The sequence below is a fragment of the Toxotes jaculatrix genome, chromosome 2, assembly GCF_017976425.1.
Source record: "Toxotes jaculatrix isolate fToxJac2 chromosome 2, fToxJac2.pri, whole genome shotgun sequence".
In the NCBI taxonomy this organism is placed as follows: domain Eukaryota; kingdom Metazoa; phylum Chordata; class Actinopteri; family Toxotidae; genus Toxotes; species Toxotes jaculatrix.
The window spans coordinates 8715578-8735301 of NC_054395.1; the positions used below are offsets into that span (position 1 = coordinate 8715578).

A 19724-nucleotide genomic window follows, 5' to 3' on the forward strand; every position below is an offset into this window, starting at 1 on the left:
TAAACAAGAGTATCAGTGTCAGCATTTAGTTTTAATTAGACCGATGCAGAGTCATTCTACTCAGGCACATGCAGGGTCTCCATTCTAACTGAAATCCCCGCTTTTTCAGTTTAGTAAACAAAATCTCATTGGTCATTTAAAATAGTAATTGACCTTTAAATTGTAATTAACCATTATAAAGCTTTGAATGTGAAAACTAATGCAGAAAAATCTACTGTCTGATGTTTGTTCCAAAGCCACACACAAAGATGCAGTATAACTAAAAGCTTAGGGACATTTGTACAACACCTTTGTAAATGGAAATACTGCCCTACACATAAATCCCAACACATTTTTACACCTGTCTCTGTCAGCTGCTTTTTAATGCTTCTAATTAAAAGTTTTTGTTAAAGGAAGCTTCAGTTTATACAGATTTATACTTATCTAGAGAGTACTATGTTACATAGGCCTCATCTTCTGTATACAATAGATGTGTTCTTTGACATCTACAGTAAACATGTTGTTTACTTACCTAAACAGACTTAATGCTATACACGTGACTCATGTTGCTGTGGAGAGCCTCACTTCCATCTAAGGTTTTCTTTGCTGGAGGAAAATAGTGTCTAAAGAAATAGACTTATTATGCATGTGTGCAATATCACATTTCATTACAGTCCTACATATTTTTAGAATACATGTGTAATATTGTAATACAGTTAAACTCTACAAATTATCATCAGCATTTGTATTAAGCCCTTCTTTGGGTGCTCCCGCTATGTGGTCGCAGATACTGAGGATATCACCTGCTGAGATGTAACAACAGAGACTGATCATTCACATCAGTAAAAGAGAGTCAGGAATTTTACAGGACATTTATATGGACACAAACTCTTTGAGACATGACTTTTAATAATTTACTTTTTGCCACATAAAAGAAAAGAAAATGTTGCCATTGTGTTTGACCTCTCTGGCTTAAAGGACCAGTGTGTAGGATTTAGCGACTTCTAGTGGTGAGGTTGTAGATCGTAACCCACTGAATACCCCTCCCCTCACCCCTGTGCGTGTAGGAGAACCTGGTGTGGCCTTCAGGTAGTATAAAAGAGTGAAAGGCCCTCTCTAGAGTCAGTGTCTGGTTTGTCCATTCTGGGCTACTGTAGAAACATGGCGGTGCAGCATGGTGAAACATAATTATTAATGTTATATTCCTCCTAACAGATCCCCTCAATCCCACACAATGGTCCTTCTCCACTGGTTATCTTAACAATATAGATCTACCAGGTAACATATCCCATAAATCATTTTCATTTACAGTGAAAGAAGTAAAATGTGTGCATATAATTTAAATAGCATTTTAATTTAAAACAAATAATAAAATCATTTCCCAGATACTGACTGTTTTTATTTTAAAGTGTTCGTGGACGACTCAGTTTGTTAGTTGGTCCATATCCAGGAAATGTTCCCCACAAAGATGATGTTTAACCCTACAAACATGGCTGCTGCAAACAGTTCTGGTCAGTGCTCTGAATCTGCTCCAGTGCCTCGCCGACATGTTCCACCCCGTCGTCGCCATCGTCGTCCTCCTCGTCCTCCTCCTCCTCGTCTTCTCTTTCTGTCTGCCCTTCAATGGTGGTGATAGACATCGCAGCCTGACAGCTCTCATCAGTCCTCTGCTCTCCTTCCTCGTCCATCCCCTCCTCCTCGTGTCCTTCCCCCTGTGCATGGCTGCCCTTTAAGCATTCGTCCTCCTCTCCGTCATCTGTCCCTGGCCTTTTTGCTTCTCTCGTGATCCTACTTCTTCCCCCGTCATCCTCTCCTTCCTTCTCCTCCACCATCGGCACTCCTACGACCTCGTCTCCCTCTGCCTCTTCAACTCCTCCTTCAGTTCCTGTCCCGTTCCCCGCTGCAGGACATTTGTGGTCTCTATAATAGCTCTGTCTGGTGAATCCCTTGTTGCAGGAGGAGCACCTGAAGCGATAGTTATCTGTGTGGGACTGCTGATGCTCGAGCATGTGAGCTCTGCGGCTGAACGCCTTCTGACAAAACAGACACTTGTAGGGTTTGATACCTGGAGGAGAGAGGATGATGCCATTTGTTGTTATTGATACAAATTGAAGGTTTATCCTGTTTCAGTTCGTACCTTATGTATGTACTGTATGTAACTGAAAACTGAATATATATAAACAATTCCTGGATTTTGAGCTGCCCTGGTGGTAGGAACTGGCTATTACACTTACAGATGTTTTTCATGTTCAGTTCATGTACAGCAATGATTCCACATCTGGGTCACCACTATTATCTAATATTAAATCATTTATCTATAATCTGTTGATTAATGATTAATCAATGAAACCTGTTCAGTTTTTAAAGATTCTGCAAACAGAAATAAATCATGTCAGAATGGAAGTTTCATTACTGACTCACTCACCAGAGTGTGACAGAATATGGGCTTTGAGTTTGTCTGGTCTGTTGAATTCTTTGGTGCAGCCCACATGTGTCCTGGTGAGGAAACACAGAAGTTATTAAACTGAATTAAACTGAAAAACAAAACAAAAAAATGTAAGAAAAGGAAGGGAAGAATCAAAAGAAAACATAAGAACAAAATAAAGGGAGACACAGAAGCAAAGTTAAGAAGGAAAAAAAAAAAGGATAGATGTAAGAGCCTCACCTGAAGGGACACTTGTATTTCTTGAAAGGCTCATGGATGAGCATGTGTCGCTTCACTTTGTCCTTCCTGTTGAACGTCGCCTCACAGAGGGAGCATTTGTACGGCTTTTCACCTGAGAAATGGAATCGGCGTCAAACTCAGAGCTTTACTTTGATGAATGATTTACACAGATGTCGCTTAGATCACATTATGTACGAATGATGGTTGATATCACTCCGGTGTTTGCTCCAGAAAATTTCTTGCAATTGCAGCATTGGCGTCATCATCAGCATCAACTTTACATTAACCAACACTGATCTTTAACATAGCAGGTTACTCAGGTATTATTTCCTTATTTTAACACGAGGTCCTTCTTTATGTTGCGGCAACATATTCTGCTGTGACAGAGCAGAACTGGGTTAGTTAGCTAGTTAGAGTCGACAGACGATCTCCAGCAACGTGACAGCAAAAATATTAACCTCTCTGCCCTCGACTCTGCAACAGAACGATAAAAAATGCACAGCGGTCGAATGAAAAGTCCTTCAGACCTGAGTGAATACGTGTGTGGAGTTTGAGGTAATGCTCTGTCTTGAAGGCCTTCTTACAGATCTGACACTTGAACCTCCCTCCTGTGCCATGAGTGGGGAGGTGGCGTCTGAAGTACCTTTCACACGGGAAAACCTGACGGCCAGAAAGAGATCGGATCAGACACTGCATCGCGGTCTTAAACTGAGACACAAAGAAGTGACCGTGTGACCACTGAAACGTCCACAGTCCAAATATCACCACAGTCATAGCTGACTCTGTACATTAGGACACCTTAACAGATTTCACAGGTGTGCAGTTTGTGTTTATGTGTGATGTTTGTGTTCACATCGGTGTGTTTTGTACCTTTTGACAGTGTGGGCAGGGAAAGTTGTGTGAGGCAGTCAGCAGGTGTTGTTCCAGTGCCTCCTGGGTAGAATATCTGCTTTGACACTTCACACACCTGAGGTGAGACGCAAGAAAAAAAAAGCAGTGGTTTTTGTTAGGAGTAAGAACGACGCACTGTACCAGCCCAGTAACATACCAGTCATACCAGACACTACAGCTACTTCCCTACCTTATCTGTGGCTAAAAAATATAGCTTTATTTATAAAAAGGCTAAAACAGCTGAGCACTGTAGTTTTTATAAAATGTGTTACTCAAACAAGAGTAAAAAGTGAATTTATTAGGGACTATTTTCCCCGTGTTTTATAATAATGGAGTAAGCTGACCTGTAGACGGTGGTTTCCTTGCGCGTGTTCTGCTGTGGGCAGAAGCAGTGGGAGTACTGGTGGACTCCCAGTTCGAACAGCGAGGGGAACACCTTGCTGCAGAGGTGGCAGCGGTAGGTCAGCTGCTCCTGGTGCGTCCTGATATGCTCCAAAAACTGATCCAACTTCTGGAAAGTCTGCGAGCAGGACTTCAACACACACTTGTAGACCTGCAGGGAAGCAGACATGCCGTCCAATTCACTGTTCCATGTCTCATTTAGTTAACATTTTCTAATGCATACCCTACCATGTATTTTTGAAAAGGTGTCTCCCACCTTTCAGGTAGGGCATGAGCATCCCTGCCTCTCCATGTATGCACACCCAACATGCACTCACCTGCTCCCCTTTGTGCTGGGTCAGGTGGGACTTGAGCTGGAAGTAAGTCTTGAACTTGCTGGCGCAGAACTGGCACTGGTAGGAGCTGTCTATCACCACGATCTGTTTGGTATGAGCTTGGCACTGTTGGCTCTGACTGGCCTGCACCTGCATCTGTGCCTGAGGATGCCCGTTCTGCACGGCTTCCCCTTGGCTGCCCTCCGGATCAGCCCGAGCCTCGGCCGCACTCTCCTCCAAATCCCCTGAAGCTTCTGTAATCAAGCATCGTATTTAGTGTAAAGGCTGGAGCCATAAATCTGATGCTGGATCAGTAACCATCATTACTTTTACATTGGTGTATTGTTATAACAGACATTACCCGTCTGAGCTGCCTCTTCCTCTGCTTGTGTCTGAACAGTCTGCTGCTCAGGCCCTTCCTCCTCCTGTTCACCTTGATGATGATGCTGCTGCTGCTGCTCCCCTCCACCCTCCTCCTCATTGGCTGACACTGGCACCACCTTTACCGTGACTGGTAATCTTGACACTGTGCTGGCCACGCCCATAGGCCATACCTTGAAAGTAAAGGCAGTTGTTGTTATTGTGGTGTTGGCTTTGTATTGAGCTCACATTATGAAAGTAATGAAAATGATCACTTTTAAAATTACTGTACAACTCCAAAAAAACAAACACTGCAGGTATTTTTGAGTGTTCACAACTAGAACATTAAGTTAAAGTAAGCGTAGTTGGTCGTGTGAACCTTGTGTGTCTGCATGTGTTTCTTCACGTTGGACTTTTGGGCAAAGGCTCGGCCACAGACGATGCACTGAAAGGGCTTCTCTCCTGTGTGGCTGCAAAAGCAAAGTGGTTATAAGTCATTAAGTCATGACTGGAAGTAAACTGAGTCACTTTCTTCTGAATAGACGTCTATTTTTAGATGGGTACAGGCTCAGCTGTGCTGCCCAGCAACTCACCTCCTAATGTGCTGCTGAAGATCGAAGTTTTTCGAGAAGATTTTGTCACAGAAATTACACTTCAGCTTTGGACCTTTTCCTTTCATCTGCTCTGCTGGGGAGGGAAATTCAATGAATGAATATTTATCCTACGATCTTCATCATATAGCTTATAACATTTAAAACTGGTCAATATTTGAGTGGATCTGACGGATATAGGCATAAATACATTATCCTTAATAGTGGAGGCTGTGGCACTATCAGGAATAGTTTTAGAACTTGTAACTGAGATGTGTACAGTCTCTGATTTAAACGCTGTCAGAGAATTTTCCTTCAAGGTGGTTTTGTCATTTGTTATTAAAACTGGTCAAATTAAAGTTTTAGGCAGCAGCACAGAACATCAGCGGCCTTTACTCGTTTTCCTCACAGACCTGTTGCTCCATCGGGGCTCTTCTTGTTACTCCTTGGCCGTTTTGGAATGATGACCTTTTCAAAATCTCCCAGCTCCGTCAGGTTGGTGGTGATGCTGCAGGTCTTTGTTTTGGTGCCCTGCTTCCCGGGACTGTAGACAGGAGGGGTAGTGAATGACTGGCTCTCCACACACTGACTGGGAACCTGAGGGACACACGGGCTCAGTGCTTTGTCTTATACTGTTTTCAGTTTCAGCCTTCTGTGCATAAAACTACAGGTTTCACCTGATCATGTACTTAAGTATTTTTTTTTACTCATTTCATTTGGAGTTAAAAAAAAAATAAAGTGAGAAACTTTACTTACTTGTACAGGATGGAAAGGCTGCAGACCCAGGGTGTGGATCTCTGCACCACCACCACCACCACCCCCAGCCATATGGGGCAATGCGCTGTACACCTGGACCACTGAGTTGCTATGGCTTGCTGGGACTTGAGAAGAGAGCGGCTGCTGGGCAGGCTGGCCAGTTGGCAGGGGGTGGGCCGGTGTTTGGCTGGAGGGCAGGGGGTGGGAGGACTGAGGCTGTGGCTGTTGATGATGTTGATGGTGGTGGTGGTGGTGGTGATGGTGGTGCTGAAGGTACGATACACCGGCTGTGTGCATGCTCAGGTTACTCTGCAATACAAAATGAAAAGATTTGAAAACAGTGCTGCAAAATTTCATGTTTATTTTATGTTCAAAATTAACATTTTCCCAGTTTAGCCCCCCCTTACACTGTTTTACCTGTATAGGCGTCTGCATGGTGGCCATGGGCTGGTCGATGGAGGTGAAAGCTGAGATAGCCGACATGAGAACATCATCACTGACCAGCACGTTGCCTTGGACCAGAGTGTGAGTCAGAGGGGACGGAGGAACTGTGATGTAGGTGGATACCTGGTGTGTAAGTACAGAGTAACACACATAAATAAAATATAAGTTGGTGTTTGCTGTCTTGATCCAAAAACAACCCACTCCAAGTGTCAAAAAATATTTATTCCTTATTACTGTGCTAAACAATGTCATCATAGTTATTAATCACAATTATTTGTCTTGGTTTGAAAAGACAGAATTAAAGTTACTGCCCTGATTCACTTTAATGTCTGTCTTCAGCGTCATTTACTTCCATTGCTGCAGGAAAATTGTTAGTTCTTTTTTTTTTTGGTCTTGTATGTTTCTGTACCAATCATTTACCAAATGCATATTTAAAATCTCCAAATAAATGTGTAGTCTATATACTGAAAGTGTAAAAACAAAATGTATGACCTCACCTAAAACAAATAGTTTCTTTACTTGCTGATTCACCATTAAACTGACCTAACAATTCAGCAATCACCCACATAAAAAAACATCTTGATCCTCACCTGTCTGTTGGCAGGCGTCTGTGGTCCGGAGCTGATTGATGGGACGGGTGTATAGGCATTGGTGGAGGCCAAGGACACTGTGGACAGGGAGGGGGCGCTAGACGGGCACTGCTCCCTCTTGTGTGTCATGAAGGCTGGCAAAGAATTGAACTGTTTTTTACACTTCCCACACAGGAACACGTCCTCGTCGTCTGAAGGAAGAGCAAACACGAAGGTCTGAGGCATTCGCAGCAGAAAACAATGGAGAGAAGGAATAACATACCTACAGTGCTGTACACTGCATCATACCCTCCAGCATTTCCATGATAACATTACTGTGTTCATCTCTTATACTGTATAGACAATTTTGGCAAACAGGGGATGTAGTGATGCAATTCACGTTTCAAGCAAAAGTGTTTTCCTTTGAATGAATAGAAAAAAAACAGGCTTGTTATGATGAGCAGCTCATCCTGGGCTAAAGACAGTATTCCTTTATAAGCCCATTTCAAATACCATATGGCTTCCTGTTTTGTGGTTCTGTTTAACAACATAAAGCAAGGTTCCTCATTCGACTGCCAGATTTTTATTCCTCTGTTTGTTTTGTAATCACTTAGCTGTCATGTGTTGTATTTGTTGTACATACCCATAGACTGGATAGTGGGCGTCCCAGAGACGTTCTGGTTGTTCGGGTCAGGAACTCCGCCTTGACCATCCAGCAGAGACTGGACTGCCAACACTGTCTGGTTGTCCATCCCTTAAAAGGAAGAAGAGGAAGGTGGAGAAACAGTGTAATAAGTCACATGCTCCACTGTAAACTGAGCACTCAATAGGTGTATGTTTCACTGAAAGCTGAAAATATAGAATAGAATAGAATAGAAACACTTTATTCATCCCAAGCTGGGAAATTTCGCATATGAAGTAGTTTTTAAGATTCTTAAGTAGTAAATAAGCTCAGAGGGAGGAACAGTGCCTGGCCCAGAGAAACGATCTTGTTGCAGGACATTTTAACAGAGAAATGATGTTTGCACATCTGCTAAACTGCTAAACCTTTAGGTGTTAGGTATGAGGTTATCTCCAACCACTGCCTCTATAGTTATAATACATTTGTGGAGGAATGCAAAATGTGTTAATAATAATGATTAATACATTAGAAACTAAAATACGTAAAGTATAAGATGGCTGTAAATCCACTGCTGACAAACACAGACATGCTATTAATCCTTAAATGTTTATTATAAAACTATGAGAGTGTGTATTCATCAAAATGGCCTGCAGCAAAGATGTAACATGCAGTCTGAACAGAGGAGATCCACATCATTTTACTGCCTGACTGCAACAGATGACAACAACTTACAGTCATACACTGTCCATAAGGTCTAAACAATGACCAGTTTGTTTGTTTACAGTCCCAGACACTCTCCCTTCTATGGGATGTTTTGATTGCTCTAATAAAAATATACAAATTTGCATGGTTTTATAGTGAGTTTTCTGTTCATCGAAATGAGCTCAGTGTGTTGATGTTGCTGAAAATACACATTCACGTTTTATTCCAGTCGTAATAACGTGGTTATTAACAAAATATGCCTACCTTCAAGCACTTCAAATATTGCCTGCGCCATCTTGTAGCTCTCATGCTGCTCAATAGGCGCTCGATTAGCAGGGTCTGCCTGTTGAGGGACACTCGCTTCAACTGATTGGAAAAGGACGGTGAAAACACTCAAAACAAGTTGGGGGGAAACATTTCCCGAATTAATTAATGTTCACAACACACTGCCGATGGTATAAACATATATACCGACTGGAAGTACAGCTTGTTTGTTTGTATGAAGCCTCAAAGCACAACAGTGTAGGTTTTCGTTGCTCAAATGGCCATTTTCCCACTTGAGACACGAATAAACACAGATTCATTTCAATTTCGAGTATAGCAATGTCACACACTGTAGTTTAAATTGGGGGCAGCTTGTGCAATATCAAGTGAGATCAATCCTATGTTAATTTGAAATAAGATAGCAAAATGAAAGCAATATCAGAACGGTTTATTTTTTCCGTGGAACGTGAATGCATCTTAGGATCGACAACTCTGCGCTCCGTGAAGTGACAGACGACCGTCTGCACCAATCAGAGAGCGCTGGGCCCGCCCTGCGGAAAGCGCTGCTTGTTGACCAATGGTAACCGTCGGATTCACGCACGTGCCCATTTCGCGGCAAAAAAGATTTCGCGCGAAAACCGTCCGAGCCTTGTTTAGATGTAGATCAGCTGGGACAATAACAACAATAACGGCCGATTACGGGGTCGAGACGGCGCTTTTACATATGGACCGCGTCCGATGTGAACAAGCAAAGGAGCAGCGGTCGCTGTTTTAAAGGATGCGTGTGTATTTCACCGCTTTATTTCCTTTTATTTCCAGTTTTGTCGGACTGCTTCCTGCGTGCCCCAGCAAAACGAGGGGGTTGAAGAACTGCGGCTAATAACTTAGCTAGCATGCTAATCTGCCATATATTTTCATATTAAACGATTTCTATGTATTCTCCGCTCAACTAAGTGTCGCTTTCATACGTGTACTCTCAGAGATGCCTTTGAAATATGGTGATGCCTTTTACATAGTAGGTATTTTTATTTCGATAGCTTACTTCTGGAAAGCTGCTATAAAGTTTTCATAGCCTTTTAACTTAGCCCCGTTTTAGGTCTAAGGAGAAATAATACAGTTTTATAGCCGTAAATAGCTAATTTGTCGGCCGCACCGGGCTGTTTGTGTCAGTCTGTGTTGTTAGGACAGAAGCTAGCTCGTTAGCAGGGTCGGTAGCTGTGTTGAGGGCAGTGTGGCCAGGCCTCGCGTCTCTACTGTACTGACAGGAGAGATGAAAACAAAAGATTAGCTCGCTCCCTTGCTAGCTCGCTAACCCCCAGCGTTTATTACTGCCACGGCCAATGTATGACTCTTTCTTTGATAACATATCAGCGGCTGAGCCTCAAGGCGCAGAGTTAATATGCATGTAGCAATGTTATTTTATTTGCCAAATTTCCTGTTTGGCAGAACATCCTGTCTTGCTGTTACACCATAAGTCTAATATTGACCTAGCACGTCGCTTGCAATTGTTTTCACATTGACGTTATGTTAAAGTTATATTGTTAAATATAATATGTGTGTTATAGCTTGTATATAAACAATAAAATAGGCAGTAGAGTAAGAGGAACATGTTATAGAGATGTTCGAACTGCCTATGAGCACCTGCAAAAACACTTTCAGGAGGTTTCACCATTGTTCCTTAAATTCAATGAGTACAACAAATGCAAGTAGGTGTTGATCCAACCACTGCATCTTAGTTAGTGACCCCTCTGCGCCCCCAAAGTCCAGTGAAGGGGTACTCAGAGACACACTGCAATGTCAGAGACTCTGATAACAGGGCAGACATCGGAGGATCTGTTGGCCGACTTTGAGACTTTGCTGAACTCTGGGAGTATTGACCTGGGCGAGGACCACCAGATAGTGATCATCACCAGCCCCAGCAATGAGGGACTCCACCCGGCCGCTGCCCCCACCAGCACGGGGGAAATCCTGCTGTTTGCCACGCCTCAGGGCCCCGCTGACGTGGGGATCCAGGACAAGAGACGACCGGCTCTGGGAAGACCTCCGGTGAGTGGAGAGGGGTGTGGTGTGGGAAGAATAGGAAGGGGGACAGATGAGAAAGAAAGTGAAAGAGCTAGGGGGAAGTGGTTAGCTGAGGAGTTGTCCTTCAACATTTGCCTGCATAGAACTGATACCGGAATGTGTAAGTCCACCCACCTGTTGCTTTCAGACATTTTAGGTTTCCATTCACCAGTGTTTTTTTTATTCATGTTTGTTTTCTTTTCCTCTGCTCAATATATAAGTAGTACATAAATATATTAATATGTATTTTATAAAACTGGTAATTTGTTTTCTTTTTGACAAAGTCTATGTCTTTCTTTCCTGTGACCGTGTGTATTTCTTCAGGTGAAGAGGAAGTTGGATCTGGATAGTGACCATCAGTATGTCAGCACCACTCGACCGTCCATAGGCCAAGCACCCCCCTCCACACCTGCCCCTCCCAGAGGTACACACACAAATAATTCAAACCATTGATCTGTTCCAGTGACAAAATATTTTTGCTTCCATTGACTTTGATCAGTTTGGTTTTTGGATCAGAATATACGATATAAGATCTGAAGGTTTGCTTATGGCAGTCATATTTCACTTCCTGCACCAAAAGGAAAATAAGAAGATAGACTGTGACTGTAAAATACTAATAATTACTTTCATTATTGATTAATGTGCCAGTTATTTTCTTGATTAGTCGATTAATCGTCTAATACTTTAGAAAACAGTGAAAATCAAAATTTCCTAGACCACAAAGGTGAAAAAAAATCAAATATCTGCTGAAAGAGTGACTGAAACAATTATGTAAAAGAGCTGGACAATAAAAAAAACTATAAGAGGTGGTGATTCATTTTCTTTTATCGACTGGACAGGACCAGGTAATGTCACGTGATCCACACATTTCTTGGAGTTAAAGTTAATGGACATATTTGTGGAAATAGAAGTGCCTCTGTCCTGTGAGACTTAGTGCTGACAAATGTTGGAAACTATTTAAAAATAATATCCTTGTGAATGGCCGCTCATACATGTGGGTTTAATTAGTTTAATTAGACATTTAAGGGGACTCTTGCTTTGCACCCTGTACCCGCTGAACGTCCACAGTTTAACAACCTGCAAATTCAGGTCATGTCTTTAAAAATGGGATAAATACAAACGAAGGCTGACCAGTAGCTGTAATAAATATAAGTAAGTTATAATTAAAAAAACAAAAAAAAACAAACCACAAGAACATGAGAGAGCTGATGTAATACTGAAAGGACTTTAAAAGTGACACATTTCATCATTGGTAGTGGAAGTGAGACTGAGAAGTTGTTGTGAATCTGATTAGAAGCAATTGAGAGTCAGCAGTTATTTTTTTTTTTAAATGTGTTTCCAAATCTGAGATATTCCTCACAACATCGGGATTTCAAGCGTTTGGTATTGTCCTAAAATCACCTTTAGATACGATTTGGGTAAAATCAAGAATTTTGAATTTATCACCTCATCATGTTTTGCTCTGACAGAGAATTTCTAATAGATTGGAGCATTTGTCTTTGCCATTGTTCATGAGAGGAGGAGAAAATACACTGAAAAGATGGAGACAAATGAAATGTTTGCCAAAAACAAGTCATAGCTGATATTAGAGTTTAGCTGACATAAGATACAGATCACGAGAGCTCAGAGTTCAATTCACCAGTAATCGTGTAATCATTTATGGAATATTGGAAATATGAAATTCTATAATTGATCAGATTTAAACAGGATTAAAGTTTGACAGCCTGTTTAACAGTCCTCTGTGAAAAGGCTTAAAATACGGAGAGAAAAGAAAAGTTCTGTGATCTGTGATTTTTGTCTGTAGCTTTATGAGGGAAGAAAATACCCAGTGTGGTTATTAACCGAATTTTTAACTCCACGTTTCCTCTCTTGTTTTCTTCCCAGTTCCTCGAACCACGGCGGAGAAGTCACGGTATGACACTTCCTTGAACCTGACCACCAAGCGCTTTCTGAGCCTGTTGTCCCAGTCAGCCGACGGCGTGGTGGATCTGAACTGGGCCTCGCAGGTCCTGGATGTCCAGAAGAGACGCATCTACGACATAACCAATGTCCTGGAGGGAATCCAACTCATCTCTAAGAAGTCCAAGAACAATATCCAATGGCTGTGAGTCTGAAATAGCCTAAAATGTGTCACCAGACTTAATAATAATACCACTGTGAGGAAACGAATGAATATGACCACATCAGACTGCTGTTTGAAACAACTTCATAAGCACAAATTATGTCAATAAAAAATCTAAAGACATGAAGTACAGGCAAAAAGCAGGATGTGCCTTATTAAAATAAAGTAAATGATTTAAAGTGTCTGGTGTGTGTGTTTTATGGTCCATGAAACACGTTCTTCTCTGCTCTCTTCCCCCTGCAGTGGTAATCGAATAGACGCGGCTTTGGTTTCCCGCCATAAAGAGTTACAGAGGGAGGTGTGTGACCTCACAGAGGCTGAGGAGCAGCTGGACGAGCTCATTTCCAAATGCAACCTGCAGCTCCGACTGCTCACAGAGGACCCACAGAACAAGAAATATCCTTCTGAGCAGGGTCGGGTGTCCTGTTAGTTACCGAAGCTGGTTACAAACCAACGGCAGCTTTGACTCACCAGACGTGTGGGGTAGTTATTTTTCACAGTGCTGACCCATGAAGACAGATCTGGCACCGAAGAAAAAGAGGTAGACAGGACAGAGACCAGCCAAATACTATATTGCAGTATAGTGTTGCAGTCTCGGACTCTGTCAGCCTTGGTATGAGACGCTGCAGCTGTGTCGTTGTATTCCTTAATTGTCGTGTTCATCACGTTGGGCTATGTGCGCTGCCAGGACTTGAGGAAGTCATTTGATTCCCCGGACCAGCTGGTGATGGTGATCAGAGCCCCACCAGAGACACAGATGCAAGTTTCAGAACCTAGCGAGGTGCGGGCCTTAAAAACAAGTTTTCAAAAAGCCGGCCATTATTCAGTGGGTTTGTTTTGAGGTCGTGGGGATTTTGTGTGACGGTGTGCATTTATCTGCGTCTCTCAGGGTTACCAGGTGTCGTTGAAGAGCACGCGGGGCCCAATCGATGTCTTCCTCTGCCCAGAAAACAGCTCCGGCGTCTGTAGCCCCGTGACAGGAAGCAGTCCCTCGAAACCCATCGCTGACCCCTCCCTGGTCCCGCCTCCTTCACAACCCACAGACCAGCCACAAGCCAGAAGCTCCACAACCGCCGTGGAGGTGGGCTTATCATCCCCAGCGTCGACATCGTCCACAGTGACGGCAGCCTCCCAGCAGGAGCCCTCGTCACTGGTGTTGGGTGGCGACACAGGTGAGTGCTAACATTTGTCTTTAAATAAATACACGTTTATAGGAATTATTCAATTAAAAAGTTTCAGTAAAGTTTCAGATTGAAAGCAAGAATTGTGGGTAGTGTGTGTGTCCGACCCTGGATGGATGCAGGTGCAGGACAACAAACAGAGGAGAAGGAGAAGCTTTGCACACGTTGAAATTTGCTAAATTTTTATTAATGTGACGTTTCAGCCTGTGTGGTCTTTGTTAGGTAAAATGAAGCATTCGTCACATTAATATAAAAGTAACTGATATAAAACCTGTAGTGGCACTATTACTGATTCAAGAGTATAGTTGTAATCAAGTTATGGCAACAAGAATAAAAATGGAAGCGTTGGTTACGTACAGTTACACATAGAGGACTTACTAAACGTTAAATGTAAACTCTTCTCAGAATGTGTAAGCGAACTCTGCATTACTGTTCATTACATGTTATTTCAACACCTGAGTCATCGGCAGCTCTCACACACTGTGTTCGTCCTGCGTTATAAATGATTTCAGGACGGGTCTAGTTAGCGTTGGGTGTCCCTTTTTCAGGGGTCCAGATGTGGTGATGACAAATGACCACATTGTCCAAACTCTTTTCAGGGCAGTCCTGTAATTTCAGCGTTCCCCAGTGATTCAGATCGCAGTGTAGGGGATGATGAAATCACAGATGGGACGAAGCGTCGGCTAAAATCATCAGCCTCCAAAATGCTGCACTACCTCTGAGGCATTTTACCACATTACAAACTATTTTTAGTGTCTGTTCACACAGATACTGCACCAATTAAATTCCAGCACCAACACAGTCAAACAAAAAAAGCACATCATAGCAGAAAAATACGTATAAAAAAAAATAATTTTTAGTTTCACTTTGATTTTAAAAACAAATCTGTAACCAAAGCCATCGTCTTTGTTGCCGTCATCATTTCCCATTTTAAAGAGCGTAGGTTTGCTGTTTTCACTTCATAGCAACTTGTTAAAAGCACAAATGACAGAAATCCTGATGCAGGCTCCTTTTTTTTGGGTGGGGGTGCTTTTTGAAACCAGAAGATAAAATTTTGTCACCTTTGAATTATCTTGTTACCTTGAAACGTTAATTCATCTTTTAATGAGACATTTAAAAAGCAGTTTGTCGCCGTGTCATCTGACATGTTGGCGTACAGCGCTGCTGTGGTGTTACTCCTCCAGATCACTTGGCCAAAATGAGTTTCCCCTCATGGGATGGAGGGACGCGGAGGATGTTTTTAAGACCTGAGTTAAAACAGTGTAACAAGTCTTTTTCACAGCAGACGTTTCAACTGGACATAACAGGAAAAGTTTTGACTGAATGATCATGATTGGGTGATAAACTATAGAATAGGTCGTAAGTCAGTTAACGGAAAAACCCAGTACCAACCAGTGCCAGTGTGATCCTCTCAGTCATGCAGTGTTTTCCACATTCTGTGACAGAATCGCTCCTGGGAGGCGATCCCTTCTCCGGCCTCGGAGACATGCCCGACTTTAACCTCTCCCCCCTCTCCTCCTCGGACTTCCTGAACGGAGAAGGCCTCCCTCTCCCGTTAGACGGTTTCATCAACCTGTCCCCCCCGCACAGTCACGACTACCACTTTGGACTGGAGGACCACGAAGGCATCAGCGAACTGTTTGATTGCGACTTCGGCGACCTGTCGCAAGTGTTGGGGGGACCGTTAGATGAAAAAGAAGAGGAGGAGAGGACAAACATGGGAGAGACCTTTTCCTCTGTCCCCTGTGACTTCTAAAGGAGGGCTGGAAAGCAACATTTTATGGTCAAATCTTTGTTTTATAAAAACAGAAACAAAAAAAAAAAAACACAGACTTAATGTTTTCAGTGTGGGGTGAGGGAAGATCGTTTGCCTCTGAATTGCCTGTTATCCCTAAAATACCACCGCATCTACAAAACTTTAAAAAGTCCCCGAAATTGTACAGCACATCATTAGCACTTCTCTTTGGCCATTCAAACATTTTAGACCAAGATTCTAGCTTTAGTATAGCTATTTAAATTATTTATATGAATGTTATTTTGATATTTTGTACCAATTGAGGTTTTCGTTGTTGTTGATAATGTTTTATCCAGGTGGATTTTTGCAGGTTTGCGTGTGGGGTGTGGACTCATTGGGCTGGTTTCCTTAACACTGATTTGTCTGCAGCAGATTAAGGCTGGTTTCTTAGACGCCTCAGTCTGAAGGGTTTTCTGCAAAGGGGAAAAGTTTGCATCCCACAGCTTCAGGCTGAAGCTGCTTCAATGAAACCAGCATTTACAGTAGCACCGATCCATGGCTGGGCTTTCTGAAAGCAGAGATGCTTTGGTGTCGTTTCACACACTTCTTTTTTTTTTTTTTCTCCTAAGTTGATGGTCTTTATAAACTCAAAACAAAAGTAAAAGACTTCTCCCTCGCTAATAATTTGTGTTTAAAACACTGGAATACTGAAGAACTGGATCCTCGGTAACTGACAGTGACTTTGCAGGCCCAGAGCAGATTTGCACATTTATAGGATTAACAAGAGTTTGAAATAAACGCCCGACGGTCTATTATCAGCCTGAAGTCAGAGGATTTGAACTCATTTTCAGTTGGGTGAACGCAGACTAAGAACTAAGATGCTTTTGGGGAACTGGACCCTCGTCTTTCTTCAAATAAATGATTAAGCAAAGCAAAAAGTTACTATACACATTTTCAATATTGTTTTTTTTCTTCAAAAGAAACTTGTCATAAAAATGTTTCCACATTTTTCCTTTTAGGTGTGTGAAAATGGTAGAAACTCCACAGTCGGACAAATAATGAGGGTTTTGAAGTAAGCAGTTACAGTCGTGTGTAGGAAACCAGGTGATGACAGACTGCTGCGGTTATGCCAGCAGGTGAAAACTAGTTCTGAATATGTTGTTCTTTATTAATTAGCTAGGCGTTTAGCCTTAGTCTCAGGTGTTCGGAGCAGAGCAAAGTCTTAAATCAATGTTTTTGATGCAACATGAGAATGACTGTTTTTAGATGTACTTTGTGGGTGATGTGTAGGTCGAAAATAGACTTTTACATGTTTAGAAAATGCTTGAAGACAGTGCATGTTTTTTTTTTTTTCTCACAACTTTTTCCAGCCAAGGGTTTGAAGTGAAAAAAGTTTAGCAGATGCAGGTAGACTAACGCTCCTGAAACCGACAGTCGGCGTCATGTGGGGAAGCTCGCGGCAGGTCGGGTTGAGCCCCGACGACACAGTTAAGGACGTTTGTTAGGTCGTCACAAACCATTCGCTCTTCATTGCATGTTTTCTAAAAGCGTTCAGCGGGGTTTGTTTATCAGTATGGATGAATCAAAGCACAGCTGCATCTCTGCTTTTATCAGTGTAATCAGCGATGACTTTCAGGAAGGGTTAAGTGGAAGTGATGGGCTCTTGAAAGGAATTCAACACGGACATCCTGTTATTGTTCGGAATATGCACATCAGATCAGTTCAGGAAGTTAATGTTCAAGCCTTAAATCAATGACCTTTACCAAGTAAAGGGATGTACATCTTATCTTAGCCCCAGGAAGACTGATTCCTTCTTGTTTTTCTTCTGAAGTGACGTCAGGCTCCTTCTCTGTGTGCTACTATACACCTTGGTTGTGTTTCTAATGAAATCACATTGTTTGTCAGTTGAATTAAGCAGCAATAACAGTTGTTGTCACATCATGTATTCTGTGTGAGATAAGAAAAAAAAAAAACCTGTCCTGCTTCGTGTTGTGTATCGTTGTATTTAGAAATGTCTGCATCAACCTTTTTCTTCTTGTTCTAAGTTATGTAAGCTAACATGTTTTTGTGTTCCTGAAGTATAGGGTTGTAATAAGTGTGCGGGTGCATGTGTGTGGAAAATACAAATTGTTTTGTTGAATTTCATATTTATTTAAAAAAAAAAAAAAAGTTTTAATAGAAAAATGGTACAAACCAATTTACATGTATTTTCTGGCAGGAAGGGATTTTACATCCATACTTTCTCTTGGTAAAGCCAGTCAGATCATGTTTGTCCTTTCATGGTGAAAAGAAGTCATTTGTTTTGTAAATTAGCTTCTCAGAAAAATCCCCCTCTTTGGTTGAACATGTGCCAAAAAAAAAAAGTTTTTCAAGAGTAATTCAGTTAACGTGTAACTTAATCCTTCGTACTCTTGTTCATTCACGGCCTCGTCAGTCACATCGATGTGGATTATAGGTATTGCAGTTGCAGGCAACGTTGCTATGCTAAGGTTGCACATGTGTTGCGGTGCAGACTTTGGGTGCTTCAGACTCTCGTGCGAATGTGTGAAAACCTTGTAACCACAGACATCCTTTGTTTTGTTAAGTTTCCTTTATCTTCACGTATGTGGAAACCTTAAAAATCATCAAGCATATTATTTCAGCAGCGTCTGAAGAGTTTTTTTTAAACTGACAGCATTTTTATAAGCCACTAAACTGTTTTTCGGCTTCTTAGAGTGTTTTTTTTTTTCTCTCCCTTCCCCGAAAAACACTGACATTTTCGCATTGTCAGCCTTTGTGAAAGCCGTGTCATGTTTTGGTTCTCTGCAGGACATATGCAGTGCCTTGTTTGGGTAACGTGAATTATTAATGAATAATCCCATCAGGATTTATTTTTTGTGTGTGGTTATGGTGAAAGAATGCAGTGTTTTCAGTTTTTTGAGAGGTTCTTCTTTTCTTTTCTTTTTTTTTTTTTTTTTTTTTTAAGTTCAAGCATTTGTTGCACCTGGGTTGAAATCAAATCACCTTCAGTTTAAGCTCAGTTTTAAGCATCTTTGGGAAATAATGGGTCATGAAATATGACGTTTGATCCAAACTATGTAACACTATCCATATCTTTTACACTTTATGTGTTTAACTCACTGTTGGACACAAAAAGGTCTACAAGCTCAGTCTGCAGACACCGTGAAATAATTGTGGTTTACCAGAATGAAAGTGAATTGACTCCAACCCTGATTTAGTCGCTGTTCAAAGTGCTTTTAAGGGAAACTGTGGTTTATCCAGCAGTTTATCAGTCACATTTTCTGTCGCTACATTCTGGGTTCAAAAACAAAAAAAACATACAAATACAGGTTTGTACTTGTGAATTATTAATGAGCTCCAATGTGCCCTTTTGTATCACTTTTTCTTCGACAAAAATAAAAATTTAACTATTTTGATTTGATTTCATTTTCATGTCTTTCTGTGATGCAAAAGGGAATCTGACACCAAAAATAGAGTATTCAGTTTAACCATTTGCGCCAAGTTTTTTTTTTCTCATGTTCTTTTAACAGTTTAAAAATGAGTTAAAACCTATTAAAACTCAGTTCACGGTAAAAACCGTACACGATTAATAAGTATAAGTTTTGTTTAGTGTAATAAATGTAAGCCAAATACACAACTTAAGTAAGTGCTGACTGTTGGTCTGCAGCCATGGACACATGAGCGCTGCTGGATGCAGACATGTAAAAACACCTCCCCACTCCTCCAACACAGGAGAGAGACCTAGAGACTTCCTGTCTTCCTGTTGTCATTTTATGTCTCTTTATCATTGTTTGTGCCTACTTTATTGGGGCTCTTTTGTAGTCATTATGTCTGTAGTGATTGTTTTGCATCTCTTTGTGGTTGTTTTGTGTGTTTTTGTAGTTAGAAATTATCTGCAGTGCCTATATTGGAGAAGTAAATGCTCTCTCACCTGTGCAGCTAGAGGGAGCCCTTCACCCAAGAGAAGACAGAGAGGACAGGATGGAAACATGCTGAGAAACCTGTCTGTGTAAGTTCTCATTCATCCAGGTCATAGTTATCCTATGGTTTGACCACTTGTGGCTGTT

General features: G+C 41.7%; 2 protein-coding genes across 3 annotated transcripts; one reads left to right on the top strand and one right to left on the bottom strand.

Moving 5' to 3' along the window:
- Positions 1-874: 874 nt before the first annotated feature.
- Positions 875-8596, bottom strand: znf341 (zinc finger protein 341). 2 transcript variants are annotated; one of them, XM_041045860.1, is made up of 16 exons: positions 8559-8596; positions 7614-7724; positions 6992-7182; positions 6375-6524; positions 5958-6266; positions 5615-5798; positions 5205-5295; positions 4991-5081; positions 4613-4805; positions 4255-4505; positions 3880-4088; positions 3515-3611; positions 3172-3304; positions 2645-2756; positions 2405-2475; positions 875-2044 (listed from the first exon to the last, which is right to left on the bottom strand). In XM_041045860.1, the coding sequence occupies exons 1-16, from the start codon at positions 8587-8589 to the stop codon at positions 1461-1463; spliced, it is 2808 nt and encodes a 935-aa protein (XP_040901794.1). In that variant the 5' UTR covers positions 8590-8596; the 3' UTR covers positions 875-1460. The 2 variants fall into 2 exon arrangements, with proteins under 2 accessions (XP_040901794.1, XP_040901786.1); XM_041045852.1 differs by having other exon boundaries at positions 5205-5298.
- Positions 8597-9222: 626 nt separating this feature from the next.
- On the top strand, positions 9223-19078 carry e2f1 (E2F transcription factor 1). Its single transcript, XM_041057541.1, has 7 exons — positions 9223-10604; positions 10944-11043; positions 12504-12723; positions 12985-13137; positions 13408-13522; positions 13631-13913; positions 15368-19078. The coding sequence occupies exons 1-7, from the start codon at positions 10353-10355 to the stop codon at positions 15676-15678; spliced, it is 1434 nt and encodes a 477-aa protein (XP_040913475.1). The 5' UTR covers positions 9223-10352; the 3' UTR covers positions 15679-19078.
- Positions 19079-19724: the final 646 nt, after the last annotated feature.

Bases quoted from the DNA above. Each gene is read 5' to 3' on its own strand.
- znf341 (XM_041045852.1), bottom strand. From the start codon at position 8,589: ATGGCGCAGGCAATATTTGAAGTGCTTGAAG. The intron at 4,806-4,990 runs GTTCACACGACC...TTTACTTTCAAG, and splicing joins AACACATGCAGACACACAAG to GTATGGCCTATGGGCGTGGC. The intron at 4,506-4,612 runs GTAATGTCTGTT...GCTTGATTACAG, and splicing joins GGAAGAGGCAGCTCAGACGG to AAGCTTCAGGGGATTTGGAG.
- e2f1 (XM_041057541.1), top strand. From the start codon at position 10,353: ATGTCAGAGACTCTGATAACAGGGCAGACATCGGAGGATCTGTTGGCC. The intron at 11,044-12,503 runs GTACACACACAA...TTTTCTTCCCAG, and splicing joins CACACCTGCCCCTCCCAGAG to TTCCTCGAACCACGGCGGAG. The intron at 13,138-13,407 runs ATATCCTTCTGA...CGTGTTCATCAC, and splicing joins GAGGACCCACAGAACAAGAA to GTTGGGCTATGTGCGCTGCC.